General features: G+C 55.7%; 2 protein-coding genes across 6 annotated transcripts in view; one reads left to right on the forward strand and one right to left on the reverse strand.

The window, feature by feature from the left end:
* The window catches only part of NCOA5 (nuclear receptor coactivator 5), a 30,372-nt gene extending 27,941 nt beyond the window's left edge, over positions 1-2,431 (forward strand). For 2 of the 3 annotated variants that reach the window (XM_082645383.1, XM_082645384.1), the window contains one exon: positions 269-2,431. In XM_082645383.1, the coding sequence (XP_082501509.1) occupies positions 269-858 (590 nt within the window). In that variant the 3' untranslated portion in view covers positions 859-2,431. The remainder of the gene's footprint in view (positions 1-268) is intronic. The other variant, XM_082645385.1, reaches the window with a different exon arrangement.
* Positions 2,432-5,729: 3,298 nt separating this feature from the next.
* Positions 5,730-16,536, reverse strand: part of SLC12A5 (solute carrier family 12 member 5) — a gene marked incomplete at both ends in the record, with an annotated part of 36,224 nt that continues 25,417 nt past the window's right edge. For 2 of the 3 annotated variants that reach the window (XM_082643529.1, XM_082643530.1), the window contains 12 exons: positions 5,730-5,821; positions 6,032-6,165; positions 6,440-6,454; positions 6,798-6,997; positions 7,090-7,212; positions 8,133-8,240; positions 9,170-9,301; positions 9,715-9,884; positions 10,707-10,902; positions 13,767-13,935; positions 15,433-15,537; positions 15,889-16,008. In XM_082643529.1, coding sequence (XP_082499655.1) covers positions 5,730-5,821; positions 6,032-6,165; positions 6,440-6,454; positions 6,798-6,997; positions 7,090-7,212; positions 8,133-8,240; positions 9,170-9,301; positions 9,715-9,884; positions 10,707-10,902; positions 13,767-13,935; positions 15,433-15,537; positions 15,889-16,008 — 1,564 coding nt within the window. The remainder of the gene's footprint in view (positions 5,822-6,031; positions 6,166-6,439; positions 6,455-6,797; positions 6,998-7,089; positions 7,213-8,132; positions 8,241-9,169; positions 9,302-9,714; positions 9,885-10,706; positions 10,903-13,766; positions 13,936-15,432; positions 15,538-15,888; positions 16,009-16,536) is intronic. The other variant, XM_082643528.1, reaches the window with a different exon arrangement.

Consider the following 16,536-nt stretch of genomic DNA (forward strand, 5'->3'; position numbering starts at 1 on the left):
CTGTAGTTAACGTGGTGGGTGGGCTAGTATGCTGGCTCCCTGGGAACCAGGGTGGACGCCCTTCTTTCTTTAAGTAGTTGTCTGGAGGGACGAAGCTGTTTTCTGGGAACAGCACGTACCATGAAGTGGCCCCTTTTGGGAAATTGATGTTATAGTCTGTGTACTGTGTGATTGATGTGATCAGTGATTGTTGTTCTTCCCTGGGCTGCTAAGCCTCCTGCCCATGGCGGGTACTTTCAACCAGGTACCTCCTCCTTCTGTCTTCTAGGCCCGATTTCCCGTCAGCCACTCGGGGCGACCTCGGGTGCCTCGCTGAAGACACAGCCAAGCTCCCAACCGCTCCAGAGCGGCCAAGTGCTCCCCTCTGCTACACCCACTCCAGCGGCACCCCCCACCTCCCAGCAAGAGCTTCAGGCCAAAATCCTCAGCCTCTTCAATAGTGGCACGGTTGCGGCCAATAGCAGCTCTGCATCCCCCTCAGTTGCTGCCGGAAACACCCAGAACCAGAATTTTTCCATAGCAGCGAACAGCCAGCCTCAGCAAAGATCACAGGCCTCTGGCAGTCAGCCTCCAAACATTTTGGGACAGGCAGGATCTGCTCGGAACATGGGCCCCAGGCCTGGGGCTCCTTCCCAAGGGCTCTTTGGCCAGCCTTCCACTCGCCTGGCACCCGCCAGCAACTTGGCTAGCCAGAGGCCCGTGTCTTCCACAGGTATCAACTTTGACAATCCAAGTGTACAGAAGGCTCTGGACACTCTGATCCAGAGTGGCCCTGCTCTCTCCCACCTGGTTAGCCAGACCACAGCACAGGTGGGGCGGCCCCAGGCCCCCATGGGATCGTACCAGAGGCATTACTGAGGCTAAATCTCAACTACCCCTGGTCCCCTCTTCCTCTGGCCTCCCACCTATTGGTTCTAAATAGAGTTATTGGGAAGATGTTCTCTGCACCTGTCCGGGCCCACATCGAATGTCATAAGTTTCTGCCACCTGCTCTCTTCTGCCCAAGGCTATGTTGCTTACCCCTTCCAGAGTCCGAGTTTATACCGCACTGGAGGTGTATTTTGGTGGTGGGGGGGTGGGGGTTTGGGGGGTTTTGTTTTTGTTTTTTTTGTGGGTTTTTTTGGTAGAAAGTAAATATCTCTGGGGTCATGGGCAGTATAGGTGTCTGGGCTCCATTTGTATTTCAGTTGTCTCTCTGTCAGCTGGACGTGGGGCGGGGAGGAAGAAGCAGCCGAGCCCCAGCTGGGTGAATTTGGGGTAGCATTTTCATGTTGAGAGCCACTGCCTTTGTTCATTCTGAACCTACCACGGGTGTCCAGCCTCGCACAGGCCCACCAGAGCTCGAGCTCCTGCCTGCAGCTCCTGTGTAGGGTTCCAGAGCAGCAGGTTGGGCTTGGTGGGCACGGTGTCCTCTTACCCCATCCCACATAATGTGGGGTCTGCTTTTTTTTTTTTTTTTTTGCGGTATGCGGGCCTCTCACTGCTGTGGCCTCTCCCGCTGCGAAGCACAGGCTCCGGACACGCAGGCCCAGCAGCCATGGCTCACGGGCCCAGCCGCTCCGCGGCACGTGGGATCCTCCTGGACCGGGGCACGAACCTGTGTCCCCTGCATCGGCAGGCGGACTCCCAACCACTGCGCCACCAGGGAAGCCCTGGGGTCTGCTTTTGAGAACTCAGAAGCCGGCTGGCTACTCAGCTACTGGAGTTGTTGAGGAGTGGCCAAGCCGGCCGCTTTTCTGCCTGACGCAGGGTTGTTGGTTTTTGGTTTTCTCTTTTTGGCTTTTATTTCAATGAAAGATCTCCCGTGGACTGCACAGCTCCAGTCACCAGCAGTTTAACACAAACTGTGAATCTGGGCCCCAGCCACTCTTACCCCCTAATATTTCTGTTAGCCTCTCCCTCACCAGTGGTAGTTTCATGGAATCGGCTCTGAGAAGGCAACTCTAGACTCTGGCAGTGAACACCCATTTTTTTCAGTGATTGCTTTGAGCGTTTGGCTCAAACATCAGGCTCTTGTTCTGTTTTCTAAGCAGCAGGAGATAGGGACCATTTTGATGTCAGACTTTTGGTAGCTGGACATGTTCTTGATACAGGAGGCTGTTATAACTTTTGAGCCAGAGTGAAGATACTAGAGGGAGGACTTCTGGCTGCTGCTCTACATGGAAACAAAGGAAGCTGCCCTCTCCCTAGGGATGGTGCTCATTAGAGCCTTGTGGATCAGTCTCAAGGGGCCCCTGGCAGAAACGAGGGAGAGCAGTGACTTCACCTGAGTCCCTGCCAGTGGCTGAGTAAACAGTGGTTTCAAAAACTCAAGGTCCCCAGATGGCAGCATTTTATGTTCTGACCTGTTTGTGTTATATAGTGTTTTTTTCCTCTTTGGAACTTTTGTGTTGTTAATAAGATGAGATGATTACTTTTTAATTAAAAGGAAAAAGTGAAAGCTGTGTTGTCTTTTCTGGGTGTGAATATCCGCAGGGCCTCTATGTGAGCATTCCCTCCCAGAGTTTGAAGGTGAGGTTCCCTGACAGCACTGACTGGTTTCGGTCTGCCAGGAGTCTGCCGTCAGGCCTCAAAACCTCTTCTAACCCTCGCTTCTCTTCTTATGCAGCTCACCTAGTACAGTTCAGAGCAAAAGCCTGCTGGTTAACTATAATGCTATGTAAACATCCTTGTTTGTGGCAGACTTGCATTATGTCAGAGACTTGTCCTCTTATTCTAGGAAAGGAAAACAGGACTTGTGAAGAGGCCATTTCTGGCCAAAGGCAAGTGGAGAGTGGAGTCTACTGTTCTGATTTTGTCTCACTTGCCGCCCTCTGTCCAGCCCATTATGCAAGGAGTTGGCAGAAGCAGAGTCACAGGTAGGAGCTCTGGAGAGCATTTAATAGAGAGCCCCATCGGGAAGTCTGGAGTGGGTGTGGTGAAGTGACTGGCGCAAGGCCTCCAGTGGATTAGGGACCAAGATGCTGACATTGCTGAGCCTGACCTAGAAGTGCTCACCATCTCATAGGAGACGTTGTGGGTGCAATGCCCCTGCTGCCAGTGCCTTTGTCCCTCTAGGACAGGGCCCCAGAACTATCAGTACACTAGGCAGCCCACCTGGAGTGGTGGTCAGTGTTTCTGATTAAGAGTCTAGGGTCCTCCTGGAGGGCCACCTTTAACGCCCCTCTTCCCACCTAGTAATTCTTCCCCCTAGAGTGTCTAAACAGCACACCTCAGGCTGTGAAGGGTATAATAAAATTATTTTTATTGCATTTTGTGCAGACGGGAGTCTAAAAAATTAATACATAAAAGCTATAAAGCATTAAATGGGAGCATTCAACAACAAAGGAAAGAACCAACCCTCTCCTTTTCATATTGGCACAGAGAACACAAGGTCAATACTGAGGCAGAATGCGGAATACTGAAACACGGAAAGTTGAAGGCAGGCCTAGTAATAGTAATAAATACTCTTGATTTGGTTTGCAACCTCTCCTATTTACAAGGGTTTTCAACTTCATTGCATTGCCCTGCACATAGGTCGTCTAAAACAAAAGCAACACCAGTTATCACTACAAAGCTATTGAAATGTTGCACTCAGGGTAAAAGTCACTTGAATGGACGGGAAACACCTAGCCACACGATGATAAAGAGAATTTGGTGGGTGACGTGTGATGACGTTCATAACGTATTGCACGTGTAGCACAGAAAACTCGGGGTTTGGTTGTGGGATGTCTGCGTTCATCAACGGAAACCGCCCTTGCCAACCAGACAGTCTAGGCCCAGGTAGTGCAACCTTGGTTCCCTAACTGATGTTAATACACCCCCTTTCCCTTCGGCCTAGCCCACCGCTTCAGCCCGGGAGTGCTCAGGCACCCAGAAGGCTAGACCCAGCTGCGTCTGTCAGAGGGAGGTTCTTTGGAGGATGAGGGTGGGGAGTGCTGGTGTCTAATACCTCCAACTTGTGATTACTACCCCCGGAAGAATCCATCCCGCCCCCTGATCAAATTTCAGAGGGGCCTTGGCCTAACCGGCAGACATCCAAACCTACCTCCAGCCACACCTGGCCCAGTCCAGGTGGCACCAGCTCCAGCTCTGCCTTGGGCTCAAAGGAAAGGAGGTGGTGAGGTCAGGAGTACCCAGTAGCCTCAGCTCTGGGAGGTGGGCAGGATGCCTAACTAGGTGCAAAGTTCAGGGCCCTGGGGCTGAAGGTACTGTACCCAGTCCCAGAGGGCGCTGGAACGAGCATGCAGTGCCTGCCCCCCTTAGTAAGGTGCCCTGGGGGAAGGGAACCCGGCCAATGCGGTTTCCCTAAGGGTAGAGGGCACCTCCAGCCGGGCTGGTGGAGCAGAAGCGCCAAGGACTGGTGTTGGAGAAGCCAAAGGCCTTGGGTCCTAGTTGGAGGAGGGCAGAGAGGCGCTAAGAACAAAGCACATGGCGACTCCAGCCCTCCCCCACGCCCAGGTGCCTGGGAGACGCAGCTAGAGGCAGCGAGGCCGGGCCCCGGGACGCGGAGAAGGCGGCTGGGTCCCCGAGGCCAGAGCTGCCAGATGGAGACAGGAGGGAACATCAGGGACAGCGCTGGGGCCTCCCCGGTGGGTCCGGCCCCCAACCCAGAACCGCCCCCGCCTCCCTCATCTGTCCCAGGGAGGAAACTCCAGGGGAAGCGATGCCCTCCAGCTCCCCGATTTCAGTCTTTGGCGAAGAGCCATGGGATAGGGGGAGCAGGCGACAAGCCGATTGAGGAGAGCCGCCTGCTCCCCCAGCGAAGGCACCGGGGCGGGGCTTCCTCGGTGGGGCGAGGGCCTCTCTCGGTTTCTCGTCCTTGAGGAGCGCCCCCTCCCCTATCCTGGCCCCAGCTTGCATAAGAGCCGATGAGAAGAGGCTGCGCCCGTCTCTGCAGCCACAGTGGAAGCTCACTCCGCTGGGAGGCTAATCCAGGAAAAGCTGGACACTTGTCTCACTTCGTCTCCGAGAAGAACTAGAGGGAAGGGTCGGAAGCCAAGGGCGCGCGGAAAGGGTGAGAAGACGTCGAGGGGGTGTCGAGGGACCACGACTCCCGCCTGGGCCTAAAGCACTTTTGCTCTCAAACTCTCGGACGTCAAGGAAAACCCAGCCTCCCGAGGCCTCCGCCTTCCCTGGGTGCCCCCAGCGGGAGAGCTCGACAGTGGCGAGAAGAGAAGTCCGTTGCGCTTCTAGTCACAGAAATATGGGGACGTTAAAAATACACGCGATGTCTCCTGTACACTATGTATAGGCTCGACCGGCCGGCGCCTGCGGCCGCGCGAAGACACGTGACGTAGACGGCGGAGCGCAGCCTCCCCACCCCGCGCCCTCCGGGCCGCCGGGGGAGGGGTGCAGAGCGAGGACGGGGCGGGGCGCGGGAAGAGAGGGAAAGGGCCGCGCGGACTACCGGGGGTCCTCAAAGCCCCAGCTCCGCTCCTCTCTGCGCCTCCTCCGACCTTTATTGCAGCGTCTCCTCCGGCGGGGCGAGGCCGGGCTTAGAAAAAGGGCAGCCGGGGCCGACAGGGCGACGCGCCAACGGGGCGCTCGGGGCTCTGGTCTCCGCGCGGGGCGGTCCTCTCCGAGTCAGCCCCGACCGACGTGGCCTCCGGGCTTCAGGCAGCGGGGAAGGGGGCCAGGGCGCGGGCACAGGGTCTGTATGTAAACGGTGACAGCGGCGGGGGGCGCGGCGAGGGCTCCGGGGCCGCGCGGGCCGGACGCGCTCGGGCCCGGGTGGCAGGTCCTGGCTCTCAGGAATAGATGGTGATGACCTCGCGGCCGCCGCCGCGGACCAGCATCACCCGGTCCAGGTGCTCGGTGAGGACCTCGAGGAACTCCATGTCTGAGCGCCCGTCAAGGAGAAAGACCGTCCCCTTCCCTCCCGATGGAATTAGGGTCGTGCGTGTTGGGCGCCAGGGGAACGCTGGGTTCGCGTCCCTGTCCGCGGTGCTGATTCCGAAGCAGACCCGGCTCAACTCTTCCTTCCCAGGGCCAGGACCTAAGTCCCCTGACGTCCACCTCCCCCTTCCTCCCAATTTTAAGCCCAGGATACAATTTTCGTCACCGTTGCGGTTGCGGGGAGGCCCAGGCATGTTGAGCAAAACAAGCTTGGCGTCCCGGGATTTCTTGACGATGACCTCGTTCAGCCGCACAGCGGTGTGCATGCGCCGCACGTTGGACTGGTTCCTGAGGGCGGGAGGGAGGGAGGGAGGGAGGAGGGCGCGTAAGGCTGGGAGAGGGGAGAGTTGGATCCAGTCGCCCTTCCAGCCCCCCCACCCCAGCACTGGGCTGCTGGGATCTAGTCCTTGCAAGCTAGGGACCACCAACCCTAGACTTCTCCAAGCTGGGCTATTCAGAGACCCCAGAGGTCAGGGGCACGAACTGAGGGTTCATGGCGGAGTGAGAAGAGGAGGGACCCTGGCCAACCTACGTGAGAAGTTAAAAATTCTGAAGCACTTACAAGTTCTCCCACTCCCTTCAGGAAACATAAGAGAAGCAAAGAGAGGAAGAAAAAGAGAGGGGTCAGAAAAAGCAGGAGAAGCTGAGGACTACTTGAGCCACCATCAACCACCCTGTGCGCAAACTGGTCCCGCTCTCCCAGCCCCCCAGGCTTTGCCTTTCCACTGCCTGCACCTGGGAGTTCTGACCCTTAGCAATCAAGCCCAATCTGAGTCCTCAGATGGGGAAACCAAGACGAGGTCTGGGCTGGGTCTTCTGACTACCAGGCCAGGACCCCTTCTGCTCATTTGCTCTGCCATGGGGAGCAAGGACCCTGTAGGCTCACCCCAGACCCTAGCCCTTAGCCCCCAGGCCCGTACGGCTTCATGTTGAAGAAGTCCTTGATGCCCTCTGAGGAGACAGGACTGGGGCCCTTGTTCTTCTCTGCCACAGATTTGTCCTTGGTCCACGTGAGATGCACTTTCTCTGGATCTGCCTCGCCCTCCCGTTCGGGCTCCTCCCCCGGGGACGGTGAGCTGCTGGGGCAGCTGGGAGCACTCTGGTCATGGATCAGCTGCACCTGAGGCATAAAAGAAGGGACAGCATGTGACTCCTTTGGAGGCCAAAGTTCCTGCTCCCACTGGCTGGAGCCGAACCAGCCCCGCTGCATACCTCCTCTTCCGGCTTCTCCTCGCTGTCACCAGCTGTCTCTTCTGGGACGTTGAGGCGGAGCCGAGTGTTGGCTGGATTCTTTCTCCGGATTGAGCCCCGAGACTCATCTGTGATGCTCTGGATCTAGGGAGTGACACATGTTGGTGCCAGCTCTGCTGGAAATCACTACCCAATGCCCTGCAAAGAGCTACCCCCAGAGCTGATGTTCAGCCAGGATGTGCACTTTCGGGACCCCTACCAGTTGTTAAACTATTGCAGTGCTTCCACATCAAACAGCTATTGCCACCACTGACCTGGCCACTCCAACCCCTCTCCAGTACTCCTGACCTCTCCACTCTCCAGCAACCAAAGGGTTAACACCTGGCCCGGCTGGGATCTACCTTAGCACTACGGTCCAGTGCCAGTTCTGACTGGTCAGAGCACATGCCATTTCTTACAATTTTACTGTCACCCACCTCCAAGATCTCTTCTGTTCCCAACCCCCAGGGTACCATAGCTCAGTTCCCCAAGGACCCCACTCCCTGGGGGTGGGGCTTTCATTCAAATGCCAGAGGGCTGGTGGTCCCACATTACCCGCACTGGGGAGATCTTACACCCATAGCCCATGAGAGCTCATCATTGTTACCCCTGAGAACCCAGTTGGAGGTTTGCCCCCAACTCTCATCATCAGCTGCATCCTGAAATATCCATCTGTTACCCACTCTCTAAGACTCTCTAAGGGTCTATCACATAATCCCTTGTCCCCCACACTGGCAGCCCACGCCCCTGAGGAATCATCATCCATACATATTTAACATCCACTATTCTCCCTTGGGCCCCAGAAGTCACATAGTGAGCGGAAGATCTGTCACGCATGCCAAAGCCCCTCTGCATCCTGGCTGGGAGGCTTGAGAGATGCAGCTGCTGTGTGTACCCCTGCTGCTGGGGAACCCAGTGCCAGAAGGTGGCAGTGCCAATGGCCAGGAGTGGGCCATCCCAAACCTGTGCACGCCCAGAGCTGGCAGCAGCTTGAGGCTCTCCGAGCCCAGCCAGGGCAACCTCACCTCCCGCTCCCGCTCATTCTTGGTTAAATGCATCTGCTTGAGGATCTGGGAACGCTGCTCCATCACCAACGTCTTCTCGTAGGTGTAAGCCGAGATGTCGCTCTCATGCTGCGGTCAGGCAGGGGTGGGGATGGGGTGGAGGAGGGGAAAGGGGGGGAACGTATGAGCTCTGAGCTTAGGCGCAAGGCCAAGGGGAGGGAGGCAGGCCCCCTTCTTTCTGACAACCTAGGGTTTCCCTATCCCATGACCTAGTTTAATCAACAGTTGTGGGAGGCAAGGACAAAGCAGAGGGCGATGCTCTTTGAAGGCAACACGGCTCATTCCCTCCTCAGCCAAGCACAGGACTGGGCGAATGAATGGGTGAATTAATGAATGAGTGGATTAATTAATTACCTGGGTGAATGGAGGGGGGGAGAAATATAAAAAGGAACACAGAGTTGAATGAATTATGTACATGGATGAATGGATGAGTGAGTGAATAAATACATTAATGGATATGTGGGTGGATTAATGAATACACAGAGAGATGGGTAAACGGATAAATAAGCTGAGAGGAATGGACAGACAAGAGGCTGTAGAATGTAAGTGTGAGGAGCATGGACTCTAGAGCCAGTCTGCTTGGGGTTGAATCCTGGCCCTGCCACTTAGTGTGTGTTCGGGGCAAATTACTTAACCTTTCTGTGCCTCAACTGCCTAATCTGTAAAATGGAAATGCTGATAATTGTGTCTATTTCATTGATTGCTGTGAGAAGTAATATACGTAAAGTACATGGTACAGTGCCTCACATGTAGTAAGCATTATTAGACATGGCTATTCTTATGAAAGAGAGAAGGGTGTATGTATGTATGTATGGATGGATGGATGGATGGATGGATGGGCTCTCGGGTGAATATGTGAGAGGCTAAAAAGTGGATGCAGGGAAGGGATCCAGCATCACAAGCTGATGGGAGTTGGGGTTCCCCATTTGGTTCTGGGGCCAAGGGGAAAGAGTCCAGAAGGGATTCCAAAATGTCAGAGGTGGCTCCTGGGGACTCACCATCTCCACCACCTCGACCTCCGCGGTGATACGTAAATGGTACAGAAATGTGGTCAAATCCTTCTTCATCTGGATGCTATTGTCGTCCATCTGGGCCACAGTGAAGATTCGCATCTTGCACTTCCGCCAAACCTGGAGGGGTGAAGGGGACCCAGAAAGGTCCAGCCCAGATGCAGTGCGGAGACCCAGGGCCAGGACGTAGACAGGACCCTGTCCCTCACCCTTCCCACGCACCTTCCCACACATACATGCAGCCCCCCAATCCTCTATCTCAGCGGCCCCTCCCTACAAAAACGCCTCTGCGTAGATGAGGGTGCCCTCATTAAAGCATGAGTTAAACATTGAAACGTTGCTCTCCTTTATAATTCAAGGACATCTGCAAGGGGAGACACCTTCAGCTCCCAGCACCTCAGAATTAAGGAGGGGATTGGAGCCTTTTCCCAGGAGCTCACGTGGAGGCTGGCCCCTTCCAGAGCCCGGAAACCCCGCCCATGGGTGTGGGCACGAGCACGCAAACACGCGGACGCTCGCTCGCGCACGCGCACCTTGTGGTGCCGCAGCAGGAATGGCAGCAGCATGAGCATCCCCCCGTCGTGCACGATCCACCAGACGTCGATGCTGCCCTCCGAGAAGCGCTCCGGGTTACCAGGAAACATGGAAACGTTCTTGGTGACCAGCAGGGCCAGGTGACCGGCCGTGGTTTCCCGGACCAGCTCTGGAGGAGACCAGAGAGATGGCCAGAAGGTAAAACAGTGACCCTGGTCCCCTTCTGGCACCCAGCACCCCACCCCATCCCGCCTTGGCCTTGGGCTGAGGAGTCAGGAAACCCCCACTTACCTGGGCCTCATCGCTTGTTTGAATTTGGGGAAGCCTCTCTGGGCCTCCGTTTCCCCACCGTTCAAGTGTTGATAACAACACCTGCCCTTTCTGATTAAGAACTCGACCACGCAGGGCTCACTTAATCCTCCCAACCGCCTTCTAACTAGGATCTACCGATAAAGCCGCCTCGGGGTTTACCAGCTGCGCGACCTTAATCTCTCTGCGCCTGTTTCACACCAATAAAATGGAGACAGCAATGCCTAGCCCTCACGGGCCTGCTGAGAGAATGAGAGAAAGCCTCCACTTGCCTGACACACAGAACACAGTCTGTAAGTGTTAGCTATTTTATTACTTAGTACCCACGACTACCAAGGCATCTGATGCTCAGAGAGGGTGAGGCACTTGTGAACAGTCACACAGCGAGGAAGGGCCAGAGGGGAGATGCAGACCCGGGCCTCAGCGACTTCAAAGCTGTAGCTCTTCCCGCTCCCTGCACTGTCTTCCTCCCAGGGTTGTGAACCCTGCTGGAGCCAAGACTGTCTCCTCCACACCTGAGTCCCCGGGCTCCCCGCACAGTGCCTGGCACATGGGAGTCTTTGAACGCCATCACCTGCATATGCCGACTCCATACCTGTTACGCCTGGGAAATGGTCCCCAGGCCCAAAGAAGGAAAACGCCCCCCACCCAGCCCTCTACCACCCCGAGCCCACAGCTTTACCAATGAAGTTCCTCCACGTCTGATGGTCTTCCTTCTGCCGCCAGTTCCGGGGCCAGCCAACGAGCACGGTGTTGTGCTGCAGCCCCCCGAGGCCCCCGGACTGAATCAGGTGGGACACGCCATCTCGCAGGTTAGAGGAGATCACTACCTGGCAGAAGCCCTTCACCTTCTCTGCCTCCATCAGGCGCCGGATGGACTGCGGGCAGGGGAGGGCTCAGAAAAGGACCAGCCTCAGGCCTCCCTAGCCCTTCCCAGCCCCTTGCAGCCTCCCTAGTCCCCATCTCTCCCCGCCATCAGCCCCCCCATTCCTGAAGCTCAGCTCTGATCATGTCGGCCTCTGGCACCCCATCACCTATGGCCACGGTTCCTCGCTGCTCAGTCAGAGCTCTTCATGTTGGGACACCACGCTTCCCACCGCCCTGCCGTTGCTCACACAGTCCCCCTGCAAGCTCTCACCCACCACCCAGAGCCCCTCCCCAGCCGACTCCGTTGTCCATGACACCCTGCCTGGCCCAGCTCAACCATCACCTTCCTCAGACACCACCCGTCCACCCAAACTACGATGAAACTGGGCCCCTCTGCATAGCCAGACAATTTGGTTTTAACAGTTTTTAAAAGTTAGCATGACGGTAAGCCTTTAAAACGCACATTCAATCTGCATGATGAGGGAAGTGTTCTTATTACACTCATTTTATAAGTAAGGAAATTGAGGCTCAGAGAAATTAAGACTTGGTTCAGGCCATACAGATAATGGATGTTACTGTAGAGGTTCAAGTCCAGGGGTCTGACTCCATCCTTCACACTCTTAACCAAGCCTCTGATGTCAAACAGAAAGGGCTCCTGGGCTTCCCTGGTGGCGCAGTGGTTGAGAATGCCCCTGCCAATGCAGGGGACACGGGTTCGAGCCCTGGTCCGGGAAGACCCCACATGCTGCGGAGCAACTAAGCCCGTGCACCACAGCTACTGAGCCTGCGCGTCTGGAGCCTGTGCTCCGCAACAAGAGAGGCCGCCACAGTGAGAGGCCCGCGCACCGCAATGAAGAGTGGTCCCCGCTTGCCACAACTGGAGAAAGCCCTCGCACAGAAACGAAGCCCCAACACAGCCAAAAATAAATAAATTAATTAAAAAGAAAAATCTTTAAAAAAAAAAAAAGGAAGTGTTCTTATTACACTCATTTTATAAGTAAGGAAATTGAGGCTCAGAGAAATTAAGACTTGGTTCAGGCCATACAGATAATGGATGTTACTGTAGAGGTTCAAGTCCAGGGGTCTGACTCCATCCTTCACACTCTTAACCAAGCCTCTGATGTCAAACAGAAAGGGCTCCTGGGCTTCCCTGGTGGCGCAGTGGTTAAGAATCCCCCTGCCAATGCAGGGAACATGGGTTCAAGCCCTGGTCCGGGAAGATCCCACATGGCGCGGAGCAACTAAACCCTTGCACCACAACTACTGAGCCTGCGCTCTAGAGCCCATGAGCCGTAACTACTGAGCCCACGTGCCACAACTACTGAAGCCCGTGCGCCTGGAGCCCGTGCTCCGCAACAAGAGAAGCCACCGCAATGAGAAGCCCACACACCGCAACGAAGAGTAGCCCCCGCTCGCCGCAACCAGAGAAAGCCCGCGCACAGCAACAAAGACCCAATGCAGCCAAAAATAAAAAAGAGAGGAAAAAAAAAGGGCTCCTATTTCTATCTCTGCCCCCGCCTGTTTAATTCAGCATGCAGTGGCTGAGAATGCACTGTGCACCGGGCCAGGCCCCAGGGGAGATGGAGAGGCACAAGACCAAACCCCGGCCCTCAAGCTGGTCACAGGCTGGTGGGGAAGATAGAACATACACAGAAGGCTCTCAAGCCCACCTGAGGTTGACAGGTGCTACGTTAGAGTTAATAACTGCAGAGCAACCTGGGGCAAATCACCTCCCTCTATGAGCCTCAGATTTCTCATCAGTCAAATGGGCATCGTGACAGCTACCTCGTCCAGGAAGAGGGTGGATGACATAACATGATGTGAGTAGAGCTTAGTATATACAGCCTGAGAGATCCTAAACACTCAGCACATTCTGTTGCTCTGCAGTTATTCAGTCTAACCTCAGACGGGTTTGAGAGCCTTCTGTGTATGTTCTCTCTTCCCCACCAGCCTGTGACCACCTTGAGGGCTGAGATTTGGTCATCTACCTCTCCACGTCCCCCGGGGCCTAGCCTGGTGCCTGGTACACAGCACATTTGCAGCCACTGCATGTTGAATTAAACGGCCCAGTGGAGGCCTCCAGCCCTGGGCCCTGACGGATCAGTGTGAACGGCCCAGTGAGGCAGAGACAGCAACTGTCTCAAGCCCCACCTCATCTCACCTCCCTCAGGCCCCCTTTCCTCTCTCCACTTGTAGCCGTGGCCCCGAGGGGAGAGAGACTGAATCGCAGACAGAACCCACTTCCTCTGTCACCCACCAGACACCTGTTAATGACGCTTAATGCAGAGCCCAGCTGCCCCAGCCCACACTGGCTGTGTACACTGTTCTGTGGACATGGACCAGGGGATGGGAACAAGAGCAGGTGACCCAGAGTAGGGACCCGGGTTCAAACCCTGACTATGCTTCCAGCCACCTTTGTGACTTCCAGCAAGCTGCTTTCCCTCTCTAGGCCTCTGTTTCTCCCTGGGCCAAACAGGGATATTCACCCTGCCAACTCCACTTGGTGTGGGGACCAGAAGAGTCCACCTATGTGAAAACGCTTTAAAAGATTTATGCTTCGGCAGGTGGAGTAGGGGTCTAGCAGTTCTAATGTGAGTGTCCGTTTTCTGTCCTTAAACAAATGACCTGACTTCTCTAAGCCTCAGTTTCCTTATCCATAAAATGGGCACTTCCAGCTCTGATCATCTTTGGTTCTGCAAGTTGGATTCTAAGGAACTCACTTGCTGAGCCCTTGGACTCCTCTTCTAAGGAAGAGGACAGAAAAGCCTGAGCCCCAGCTGATGGCAAAGGTGATAGGAGGGAAAGTGGAAAGGAGCAAGGACTGTCTTCCTGAGTGCTGCATCCTTCCGCCCTCCCCACCAGGGCCTCTACTTACCTCCTCTGCCCGCTGGGCCTGGGGATGGTTGTCCAGAAAGGTGCCCTCAAGGACAGAGCCCACAATGGTCAGGCCCTTCCCTGCCTTGAGCTGGGAGGTCAGCGAGAGCAGCTGTGGATGTACCACGTTCTGGTCTTGGTCCACACGTACCAACACCAGCAGCTGTGGCCTGAAGAGGGTGCGAGGTCACGTGATCCATCCACCACCCACCCAAGCGCCATCAACCCATACACCCATACACCACACAGTGGTGAGTTCACTAACCACCCGACCTCCTACTCCCATCCACCTACACATCCATCCATCCATTTCCTTGAGTATCAAGCCATCCAACCATCTCCCACACATCTATGCATCTACCTCACTCACCCATGTATCCATCCACCCCCCACCCATTCTATCCTTCAGTTATCCACTCACATCCATGTTAATCGACCTACACATCCTTCCACCACCATCCATTCACACATTCACCTATTCACCCAACCACCCTCCCATACATATACACATTCAGCCATCTATCCATTGATTTATCTGTTCATTTCCTTATTCATTTAGCCACTGCAGCCAGCCAGCCACCCATCAATTTAATAGCATTCTCTAAACACCTACTCTGGGCTAGACCCTGTGCTAAGCATTTGAGGATTCACAGACAAATTATGCAAAGCCCCGGTCTCTGGAAGCCCAGTTTAGTAGACATCAGCAAGGACAAGCCAACGATGTCCTAGGCATAGTTCAGAGTTCCAGGCCTTACTCTTAGCAAAACGAACCTGAGGGAGAAGAAGGAGGGGTTGGCCTTGCAGAGCAATCAGTTAGAAAGCACCCTGGGGGGCTTCCCTGGGGGCTCAGTGGTTGAGAATATGCCCGCCAATGCAGGGGACACGGGTTCGAGCCCTGGTCTGGGAAGATCCCACATGCCGCGGAGCAACTGGGCCCGTGCACCACAATTACTGAGCCTGCGCAGCTGGAGCCCGTGCTCCGCAACAAGAGAGGCCGCGATAGTGAGAGGCCTGCGCACCGCGATGAAGAGTGGCCCCCACTCGCCGCAACTGGAGAAAGCCCTCGCACAGAAACGAAGACCCAACACAGCCAAAAATAAATAAATTAATTAATTTTAAAAAAAAAAAGCACCCTGGGCTGAGAGGCAGGAGGTGAAGATTCTGGGTCCAGTTCTGCCTTCCATGACCCCTGAGACCTTCTCTAGGCCCTAACTGTCACGTAAATAAAATGGAGATTGTTATTAATCTAGAGATTTCTAAGAGGCCCTATAACTCTCAACGTGGATGATTCACCTCTCCCAGAGCAAACGCTACATGATACTACGTTTACCTGTCTGTGCGCATGCCTTGTCCCCGGAACTGTGAGCTCATTACATCCCCAGAGACAGGAAGGGGGCAGGGCAGAGATCACGCGTTCATATATTTTTTCTAATGCATGATGGAATGAGTGGATGGATGGATAGATGGTCAGGAGACGGGCATGGCGGGTGGGGTTTCAGAGAACAGATATCTGGAACTCAGCTCAGCCTCGGTGTTGTAGGTGGGAAGGGTTCAGACAAGGCTGAACACCACTCAGCAACCCCAAAACAAAGCAAGCGGGGTGGGTTAGGCCCTGCTCCCCACCTCTCCCCCCGCTGAGCCCTCACGCTTGTGCCTCCACCACTGACCTCCAGTTCTTCGTGTGCGGGGGCCCTTCCTCTAGGCGCAACAGGGCGTAGCGCGCAGCACTGAGAGACAGGCCTCGGATCCCATCGCCCCACTCCTTCTCCGCCCTGGGGCCGGGAAGGGGGATCGCAAGAGGCAGAAAGCCAAGGAGTGTCAGGGAGAGCCGTCCACCCTGAAGTGGCCACCCCAGCGCAGAGCCGTCTATCTTAGGCTCAGAAAGGAGGTCGCTCCTGCCACCTCCATTTCTCAAAGCTTCAGCCCCTCCCTCTGCTCCTGTTCCGTCTCTCCCCATCCCACCCCATCACCCTTGGCCCTCCACTCTAGTGCCATCTTCTCCCACTCCCTGCCTCATCCCCCCTACTGCCCCACCCCCGAGCACTCATCACCCCTCTCTCTCCCCTCCTCACCTCCTCCCGCCCCTCAATCTCACCCAGCCCTCCCCACTTCCCCGCGCTTACCCACGGTACTCGATATACTTGTAGATGAGCCCAGCAATGAGCATGGCCACCAAGGCATAATACCAGGAGCAGATGAACATGAGGGCCAGGCAGAGGCTCATGCCCAGGAACGAGAGTGTCCTGGACAGGGGGAGGGACAGCCGGCCTCTGAGCCCTGGTGGAGCTGTCCCTGGTGCCCGGGCTCAGACAGCAAGAGTTAGATGGGGCGGGGCATGGGCAAGACCTGGGAGGCTACAGCCAGGTCTAGGGGAAATCACACCATCATCTCCATGAGCGCCACGGGGACATGGGGCCTTCTGGATGAATGAGCAGCCACAGACAGGGCACCTCCCCTTGCCCCACCCAACTCCTAAGTCACCACACTGCCCTGTCCCAATACCTTAGACCCTGCCAGACCGCCCTGTCAGGGAGGTTCTGAGGCAGGAGTGTCTGGGGAAAGCTGGAGGTAAGATCTCCCAGGAGGAATGTGACCCCAGGGAAGAGGTGACTGGCACAGCAGTAGCACTGACACGGGAGGCAGGCAGCCTGGGTTCTGGGCCAGGTGTGCCATAGTCTTGCTGGGTGGCCTTAGGCCACCTTTCCCTATTGGAGCCTCCGTTTCCTTTTGGTAGAACAAGCATGATCATTCCTGCCCTGTCTGCCCCACAG

This window comes from Mesoplodon mirus (assembly GCF_964341445.2).
Source record: "Mesoplodon mirus genome assembly, chromosome: 15".
In the NCBI taxonomy this organism is placed as follows: Eukaryota; Metazoa; Chordata; class Mammalia; order Artiodactyla; family Ziphiidae; genus Mesoplodon; species Mesoplodon mirus.